This window comes from Pholis gunnellus (assembly GCF_910591455.1).
Source record: "Pholis gunnellus genome assembly, chromosome: 23".
Lineage (NCBI taxonomy): Eukaryota > Metazoa > Chordata > Actinopteri > Perciformes > Pholidae > Pholis > Pholis gunnellus.
The window spans coordinates 5,669,847-5,680,051 of NC_136550.1; the positions used below are offsets into that span (position 1 = coordinate 5,669,847).

A 10,205-nucleotide genomic window follows, 5' to 3' on the forward strand; every position below is an offset into this window, starting at 1 on the left:
CTTTGATGCCTTCTGAGGCACGGGGGGCCTTATCCCTTTCGCCTATCTCCTGTAACACACACACACACACACACACTGCTGAGATGTGGAAGATTGGATTGTGTGTCACTTTTCTTGATAGTACATCATACAAAAGTCAACGTAAAAAAATTCAGAATGGGCACATGTTCGCATGCAAAGCGCGTGCTTCCTTTTAGACATCACACATAAATTGAAGGTATTTAATCTCGGAGCGTCCACACACACAAAGCCCCCCACAAGTGTGTGTGTTTAGTGCTCCCAACACAATCCATCCTCTGCTCTTGAATGGCCGCATCACTTCAGTTACTTCGTTTTACATCCCTGCGTCAGGCAAAATGAACACTGTCGGCTGGAAAAGGAAAAAGGCATTGCCTTTCCACCCCCCCCCCCCCCCTCCACCCGCTCAAGTGCTATTACATTTTTTGTTATGTTTTCCACTTTGGCCCCCTGGTGAAAATAACACACGGGGATTGTCTGGGCCTGAGCCAAACACACATAAATTTCAATATTAATTTGGTCGGCACCTCAGCGGCCTCCCCGGCTTCCTAATCTCCCGCCGCATATCTTCATTATCTGAAAGTGTGCTTTCATCTTAATTCCATTTTCATCCATCAAACGTCGGCGAGGTTTGACCTTGCGTGATCTCGACAGAGATAGCGAGGTAGGGAGGGTGACAGAGAGACTGGAGACGGGGGGGGAGGCGGGGAGATAAGGGGCCGAGTTGCGCGGTGATGAACGAGGATGGAGGGACGGGGAACTTGACGGGAAGGAATGCGCGGGAGTGGGAGGGGGGGGGGGGGGAGGGCAGCTCCGATGCCAAGTTTCGAGGGCCTGTTAAACGTGCGGGTAAGTGTGTGTGAGGCCCTTCCATTCCTCATAATCCTCGCGTTGCAGCGGCAGGACTGCAGCACGATAGCGACTGCACACATCTCTCTCAATTCTGCTCTTTACTCATTCCCTTTCCTCACCCGCCTTGGGCTTCCTCCCATCCTCCTTCATCCTCCTCTCCCTTTCTCACCAGTCAGTTTATTTACCCCGACATTAGGGTTTTAATTACTCGTTTGTCATAATTGTTCTCATAATTGCTCGGATCGTGATTGTCTTATGCTTCTGTTGTCGGGAACAGGTGGTGGTGGATCGGACCTTTCTGTGTGTGTCAGAGATATGATCGGGACGTACAAGTTGGCAAAGACGCGCCACCTGGTGGTTTTATGTCCTGATGAAATGAGGGGAGTGCGGGTGGTTCTTGAGATGACACGGGCGCGCACGCACGTACGGGCACTAAAAAATGCACACACACAAGGACACGCGCTACTTATCCGCCTTGAATGATACATGCCTGCATGATCAAACCCAAATAGAACACCTCATTAGCGGATAAGCTGGATATACTCTCCAACCTCCCCCAATCTCTCTCTCTCCTCTCTTTTGCCTGTCTGGATGGCGGCCCTGATCTCCTAAATGCAGGTTATCTGTCATCAGTGACTCAGGATGGTAAATAAAGAATAATTTATCTTTCTCTGTCTCTTTCTCCCTCCCTTATCTCAGTCTTTTTTCTTTCTTTATCCTTCTCGCCACAAATCTGTCCATCCCTGTAGATCCTATCACTGCCTCTTCTCTGCGTTGACATTCATTTATTTCGATATAGCATTTGAAGGCTTCTAAATCTCCCATCTGTGCTTGCGCGGGACAGGTAGCAAAACAAGTGCGCTGCTGACGTTTCTCATATCCGTGGCAGCGAGTGCTCAGCTCTGGCATTTGGCCGCTTCGGCTTCGTTGATGCCGTGTCATGTTTTTCTGCTGACACCCGGACCCGTGTCACAACAAGCTAGCGTTAGCGCCAGCCAGCCCCAGTCCCGTCACAAAGTGACAGTAGTAGGCCGTTGGTCAGATGCAGCGCTGCCACACACAGCTGTGATGGATCCCCACATGATTCACCTCGCCCCCCCCCCCAAACCTCTCATGCCATGCCAGAACTGGGAACTTCATACACTTTCACTCAGATAGACTACAGGCACGTGCATGGGAGCGATTTCCTCTCGCACACGTGCGTGCGGCGTTCAGGTGTCGCCGTGTAAACAAGGGATGAATTCGACAAAAAGTAGGAAAGGCGATCTCGAGACTTTTGCAGGCAGACTCTATGTAAGCGACACCACGGTCAGGGATTTGGTTGACGCTCATTCCCAGCGTCTGCCAGCGCCGGTGTCAGCAGCACTGGCTCTAACATGGCGACACAGGAGAAGGCCCCATCCATTCATAATGAGAGGATGTAACTTAATTCGCGACTGACGGACGCGGATGTTCCTGTGGAAATCCGAAAAAAAAAGAGTACCACAGCCAATACATTAGCTCTTTGGTCGACAATGACAAACCTCCCTTAATGAATTATGAAGCAACATGACACCGGGTTTGGTGGGATGTTGTTTCCTGCAGCCCAGCGGAAAAGCAGCAGAAACCCCACAAAAGGGTGTTAGCGTGTCAGCTCGAAGCTAATCCACTGCCACTCAACATCCTCCGGCCCATCTCCACCCCCACCCCATCAACCAAAAAAAAAAACACTTCTCCTTTGCCATTCAGAGCAGGTCAGGGGTTGGGCTAAGCTTCTGAAGATCTTCAAACGCATCCCCCCTGAATAGTATCTCTGTTACACCAATGGCCTAATCCGCCACTTGAAGAGCAATTAAAAGTTTAGCCCAGACTTTAAAAAAAAAAGTAACCATGTGGTTCTTTTTTTTTTCTCTCCATTTCTTTTCCTTTCTGCTGGTCGGTCTCTCCGGCTGAACACATGGTGTGCATGCTAATGCTAGCCGTGGCAGTCGTCCAAAAGGCATTCCAAACACACTGGGAAAAGAAACGACTAGAAGGGGATGTGGATGAAGGAAGGAAAATAAGCTTGGGATGGAAGGATCCCCCATTTTGTAATTTCCTTATCATATATTTCTCTTTTTTCTACCTCCTTCTTCGAGTCGCTCTGACTTTAGCATCTCCCCCCCCCCCCCCACACTTCCCTTTTCTCAATCCAAAGTGGTTCCCAAGGCACAATCTCTGCGACTAAGAATTTATCCCTCCAGAGTTCTTGTCGAGGACATTTTATGCCTAGCAACAACTTTTTCATGGCACAACGGCAAACATGCAAAAGTCGGAAGCACCGGGGAGTCCACGTTTTGGGTGTCCCGCAGTCTATTTGTATTTATTGAACCGCCTTCTCTTACTGGAGCACATATAGTTATACGGATATTTCTCCTGCCAAAGACTGCAATAAAGGGTCAGTAAAGAGAACGCCAGTGGACAAGCGCTGGGGGACATTCGATTGGTCGGTGTGCGGTCAGATCATAAAACGACCACATGTTAAAAGGGAAGGGTAAAAAAAAAAAAAAAAAAAACACTCACGCTTTCAAAGATCAACAAGAGAGTGCTAATAGCATCATCAACTCTTAACGAGCCTGTGCGCTGTGTTGCCCATATGTCTGCACCACCTGTAATAAAAGTATTTTTAAAGCTGTATAAACATTTTTTATTATCAGGCTTTGGACCCATGTGGATTGTATGACCTCACAGCTCCCTGACATGATTTTAAATGAGAGATTGGGTGTTTAAATCCATCGTTGTAATTTCTTATCATGTTCCAAACCTTTATTGTGGGCAAAGTTAAGGTGAGGAACCGGCAGCTGGATGCCCTTGCGAGACTTTTTTCAGCAGACTAGAAGAAAACTTGTCGCATCTTTGTTGGCTCAGAAGATAATGTTGGAAAAGTCTGACAATGAACTAGCAAGAGCCTCTTTAACCTCGGCTTTGTGTTTTTTGAGTGTTGGGTGTTCTTTGGAAATGTCGCCCCGGTTTCTCCTCTTCATCCTGAGTGACCTGGGAGGAATGCGTGCAGGAGGAGCGAAGCTTGAAGAAGATGGGGGGGGGACGGGGGGGACGAGAGGAATGCGTGCAGGAGGAGCGAAGCTTGAAGAAGATGGGGGGGGACGGGGGGGACGAGAAGAAGTGAAGAGGAGCAGTGGAGCTTGACAGGGCTCAGCCAGGCTAGAACATGATACCCGAGACTGTTCAGGCGGTTGCGCTAACAAAGCTGCAGCCAACGACTCCAGCCAGAATTCCCACAACTTACTCGGCCCTGACACAAACCCCTTTTTTTTAGAAATTCCCCTCGTCACAAATACACCTGAGAGACCATCCCCGTTCGGCCTCTTGTTTTTGACAAGTGATGCCAGACAGCAGCGTTCTGCGCTTAGCTTAGCATAGTAATTAAGTGCAACAGTGCAGCAACCCAAACAGAACCTGAATCCACCCCGATCAGATTCCAGATTGATTCCCAGTCGGACATTCACCTTGAGGGCATTTGTCCCATTTATAGCTTGAGCCTCAGTGTATCTCATGATCTTTCTAAATTCCCCAGTACTGGAATTACAGCTATAGGCTCACCAGCATTTGAGCTTTTCGCAAAAACAAGCAGCCGCGATTCGGTTGAGGTAATTTTAAGATTCCAGCAAGTACGTTGTTTGGTGTGCCGTGGCTATTTGGCACTTTCTGCGCGTCTCAGGTGGCTGATTGCAGGTCGCTGTCTGCTTGCCCATTAAAAATGAAACATGGCTTCTTAATTACATACTGGCACTTTTGGCAATCATGGCCGTACTCGTGTGTCACTCCATTCTCTCACTCTCTCCGAGCCCCCCCCCCCCCCCCCCCCACCCCCGTTTTACTGGCCTCTTTATCAGTCTCTCCATCTCACCGCTCTCCTCTCTGTATCCCTCCATCTCTCTTGGTTGACTGCAATAAGACACTAGCGCTGCAGTTTATGTTTGCTCCCCTTGCCCCACGTCCTGCCTAGCCACAATTACTTCCTGTGGTTCACGGTAGTGGGTCACTGCCATCCGCCAAAAGGTATTTACAGCTGAAATTACACACCCTGTGTTTTCCAAGCAGACCCACCTACATCGTTCTATTATCCTACGCTCCACCCAGAGGCTCTGGTGAAGGTGGGCTTAATTATAAACCCAGACATCCAGCGAGATCGGGTTCAAAAGGCTTCCTCAGTGGATGAGGACTGGCAGTAGAGCAAGAACACAGTCACCATTGTGTGGTGTTGTGTACAGGTATACTCTATCACATGGGCATGAATGAGTGACAGAGGATTTCATTGGAGGTTTGATAATGAGAACCCTTTACAAGATACTTGACTGCATAGTCTGAAGCAACATTCCTTTACTGTGTCCTCAACTTGATGTGAACGAGTCTGAGGTTTCGTGCAAAGGACGAATGCTCTACTACTGGACAATGTGTTACCAAGCCAAGGTTTGCTAGGAGATAAAAGAAGTACTACAGCTCAGACAGAGTGCTGCTGACGGCGGTTCAACCTTTAGTTCGGAGGGCGGTGGGGAGGAAATGAAAATCAAATCCAAGAGGTCACACATTATTGACACGAGTGGCACGGTCCTGTTTTTATTGGCTCCAGCTTCGCTCGAGTCAGGCAGCTCATGTGTTTTCCCTTTAGCGTCCAGAGGAAACAGGCCCAGCCCAGCTTCGGCCAGAGCTCCCCGTAGACCTGTGGCTTGTTTGCATTGTTCGTTTTTTGGGATGACGGATTTGCTCAATCACCCGTGGCTGTCGCAGCTGGCTTTCAATCACAGGCGCACCATAAAGAGGCCGAAAAAAGAGGTCCCGGCATCTGGTAAAGATAAAGCAAACTAGTGCTAACTTGTAACTAAAGCCATACATTGGAAGCTTGGCCACTCCGTGGGGAGGACACATCATGGGGTTTAGCTACTTTATACATGGATATGTGTGTAAGTGATGAGATTTTTTATTATTTAGTACCTTCCAAGACTTTAAAAAGACAGAATTGGCTAAAATAAATGGGACTCGGTCATGACATTTCAGTGTGTCTGTGTATGTGGGACTGTGCACTGCTGGATTAATTGGCAGCTGAGTGGACCATGAGGCCAGGAGGTCAGGCTAGGAGGTAGAGGGACCGGCATCAAAGGGCATGTACTCAGTCAGACTTGACAAACTCACCGGGTCTGACCGGTATCTGGTGAGAGGGGGGGGTCAAAAAAACAAACAGCCGTCAACCCTAATATAGTGTGAGTGCACAGCAGATCATTTATTTTGATCCTTTTCCCTGTGATTAAGCCACGTGATGAGTCACCTATGAATACTTGAAAGAGAGAGGAGAAAAAAAAACATTGGATTTGACAACCAGAAAGCCATACGTGATTTCACACGGAACGTTGGACAATTCACGTTTTCTTCCCCGGCTACTTCTGAGACACACACACGCCTAGACATGAGCACACACACACACACACATATAGGGGAAGAAATGACTAAGAAAGAATCACTTCTTATTTTATTCATTTATTTAAAAGACACAGAATGAAGGGAGCGAAGGTCGCCGTGCAGACGGTGGTTGCTGCAGATTCTAATCCAAAGCCTCCGGCGATCTCTGCGTGAACTCCATTTTCTGGTCTGCAAACAAATTAGCTTTTTTTCTCTCTCTCTCTTCTATCTTACTCTCCCTCCAGTGAAAATAAGGGAAATTCAGGTGAATAAAATCTATTTGTTCATTTAACTTTTCTCCCCCCCCCCGCCTTCCTGTCAGCTTCTTTTCTCTCTCTCCCAAACTCAATTTTCCCTCGGTGCGCGCCTGCTCGAGTGTTTCTTTTCTTTGCGACGGTCTCGCCAGCAATTCATTAGGCAACAGTCGTTTCATTTGTGTCATTAGAAAAAGCGTGTTTCCCAAAGATTATGGCACTCTGCTAAATCTGATCCAGACAAAGTACTCCCCCCCCCCCCCCCCCCCCCCGACCACACACAAGCTGTTGTATTTGTTAACACACACCTCACACCAAACAAGTGTTTCGGAGAAATAGGGTGAAAACAAACAAACAAACAAACAAAACCTGATAAAACATGGTTTAATATCTTAGCGTATACTTTCAAGCGTTATTACACTTATGGAGAGCAGTTCTCCTTCTGGGACCCGATTTTAATTATGCAACAAATGTTTGACTATCCAAGTGAAATGTGCATGAATATTTATACCAATTCATTTGTTGAGTGTTGATTGTAATTACATGGAAACATGATTTATTGCCAAGATTGCTTTGCTAGCCAGCCAGCCAGAGGAAAGAAATGTGTGTATATATATATATATATATATATAAATAAATGCAAATATATGAATAAATGCAAATTTACAAACAGGCACACAGAGTTAGAGGAGGCCCATCTTTCCCCCAGTGGCTTGTGGGAAATTTCATTATCAAAAAGACAATCTTTCACCGTATTTTGCCTGGCAGAAATTCAGAGGTGCTTCCAGTAAGTGTCTCAGGATGACAAAATAACAAAGAGGTTCACCTTCCGGTTGTGACCTGTATGCACTCGCTGAGATTGTCCCTTATATCCGTATGCACACACAAGTGCCGTCACTTCATTTGTCACTCTGTTTCCAAAAGATATGGACAGGCGTTCACGCATACCAAATATCCGTCGGCACGATAAGAGCTTGACGTGATGTTTTGGCGTCAGCCTTCGCAGATAAAAATGATCCAAAACGGGGAGCGGATAGATGTACGAAATTAAAGACGCGGTTACCGACCGCAGGCGCCGATAGCAGATTTCATTTCATCAGGTGAGACAATCGGGGGGGGGAGAGAAAGACAAAATGTTTGAGCAATGGGCCTCTGTCTCGTTTAATATTCTCGTGACGGAACGAAGAGACAAGGAGGACAGAGTAGGGAGGAGGGGAAAGCAGAAGAGCGGGAAAACAAGTGACGAGGCCCGGCAAGGGGCTGGAGGAGAAGATCAGCTCTGACTGTGTTTGTAACTAATTAATGAACGGCGTCAGCCATTTGTTATGCCATTTATTCTGGTAATGACCAAGCCGGATCTTTCACTCCTAGTCTCATGCTCATTCTCCCCTCTTTCACCTCCCCCCCCGCCGCCCCCGCCCTCTCTCTGCCATTACTTTTGTACAACGCTCAGACAGGGATTGAGAAGATGTAGAGAGGGGAGGGGCGGGGAAACGGGCTGAGACGGTGAGCAGGAGGCCTCCGCTTTAATGACATGCTCTGTTACCGCTTAACTCGGGGACACTGTTCAATAATTAGCAGGCTACACTTATTGGGTTGCGCGTGCAGTCTAGCGGGCGTCCCCGTTTGCCTGCACTCTTTCTTTGTGCGAGTCGATTCAGACCTCCCGCAGCGCTGGACCCTCGTTCACCTTGTCCTCTTTTTTTTCTTTTTTTTTTTAGCGGCCAAAATAAACAAGTGAATCAGGCCGGTGAATTCCTCCCTCCTCGACTGTATTTAACACGCAGGTTTAGCGGGCTGCTGCCGTGTCGTCTTGGTCCCCTGAGCTTCAAGCGAGCTTGTGAAAGGCTTCCTTTGTAAAGCCTCCCTGCGTCTCCCTTGTTACCATGTCTTCCCATTGATATTTCTTGCAGGGTGTGAGAAAGGCATGACCTTGTTTGTTTTGCGATAAAAAGGTCTTTGTTGGCTCTTTGTGATAGAGCAGATTAGGTTGTTTGTCTTGTTTTTTAGGGTCAGGAAAGTGACATCACAGCTAGCTTGGAGATTTACGCTCCAATAATTGTGTCTAGCCAGCACACTTCCACGACTCCTCCAGACTCCTCAAGTTAATGCATAGTCTCCTTACCCTTGCCCCCTTTTTTTCCCCCCTAACCTATTCCTCTAACATCCTGACCCGAAACCCCTTTTCAAAAATACAGCTGATCCAACTCCCTAGCTGTCCTCAAACAATACAAAAAGAAAAGTAAAGCAAAAAAAGAGTCCCTTTTATCGTGACCCCCGGCCGTTTGGTTTCTCTTGTAGCCGTTTCGCCGAGTGACCTTCTCGGTGGTGAGCCAGCCCCAGGACCCTCACCAGCAGGGATCGCTGCAGAGCTGCTACGACAGCGGCCTGGACGAGTCGGAGACGCCCAGCAGCAAGAGTTCGTCGGGCCCCCGGCTGGGCGCCCTTCCCCTGCCCGAGGACAGCTACGAGAGGACAACGCCGGATGGCAGTGTCGGTGAGGCAGAGCACATGGAAAATGGTAGGGGCAAACACTAAAGGAGATTAAGACAGCGCTAAGATACAGGAAACATACACGTACTGCCTAGAGCATCCACGTACAGAAAGCAAACCCCCGACGGTAGACAGTCCTCAGAAACACACAGAAACATGTGAGGTTTGGCCCTTTTTTTTTTATTATTATTTGTTACCAAGTAGACAGTTCTGTAAGTGTTTTGAGTGCCTGAGGATTTCCTGGTTAGTTCTGCAGCGAATCAAGTGTGACGTGGTGTTGAGGTCGTGACATAGAAGCCGTTGCAACTTTCACCACAGCTAAAAGCCCCTCCGCGAATGTACATCATGTGAAGACGAGGTGCGGGATTTGTAATAAAACCTTATGGTTCTGTTTCAGAAGACAGCAGGCTTATTTGATCAAAGGCGCTACACAAGGGAATAAATGTAACAGACATATTCTGTAAGATCAACACCTTTTCAGGCCGTCTTACTCCCTTTCAGTTTGCAGCTCTTTTTTTCCTTTGCAATTCTTCATTCGCCGTCTTGATTTCAACCCGACGGAGGATAGATTTTGTTCGAGATCTCTTTGAGATGAAGTAGAGGAGGAGTAGCAGTGGGGGGTTAATACCCCACTTGAATTGTTTAGAAGCTGTACCGCTGTACTGATTTGCAATGAGTGCCGGCTTGAGGCCCTTATGAAGGAGTTTATTTTTCTACAATTGGGAGATGGAGCTGATGTTCTGGAGGTTGTAATGCAAAAAAAAAAAAAAAAAGACTGCAGTCTAGAGAGAGTGAGTGGGAGCAGTGGAAAAGAAAAAGGCCCATTGTAAAGGCAGTCCCTGGATACAGTGCTGCATAACCTCACAGCCACCCTGAGCTAGTTTCCTACCAAAGACCAAAATATGTGTGTGTGTGTGTATCTGGGTGTGCAGTGAGAGATGGGGGTAATGGTCCCATTCATAGTGTAGGAGTCTGAGGCGATGCTTAACAAGGAGGAGCTGTCTTGAGAGTGCTAAGCCTAAGTGCAGAGGCTTCCCCACTGCAGCTTAGGATAAGGATATTCAAATGGCGTACAGATTCACTCTTCTTCTTTTTTTTTTTTTTTTTAGACGGATTTGTTTTGGAGATGATGTCTTAACTTATCTCAGATCAGTG

The 10,205-nt window shown here is 47.5% G+C and overlaps 1 protein-coding gene across 1 annotated transcript in view; it reads left to right on the plus strand.

Moving 5' to 3' along the window:
- pcdh7b (protocadherin 7b) overlaps nucleotides 1-10,205 on the plus strand; it is a gene marked incomplete at both ends in the record, with an annotated part of 97,832 nt that overhangs the window by 38,619 nt on the left and 49,008 nt on the right. Inside the window, 2 exon segments of the mRNA XM_079184483.1 lie at nucleotides 8,859-8,987; nucleotides 8,989-9,078. Of these exon segments, the coding sequence (XP_079040609.1) occupies nucleotides 8,859-8,987; nucleotides 8,989-9,078 (219 nt within the window).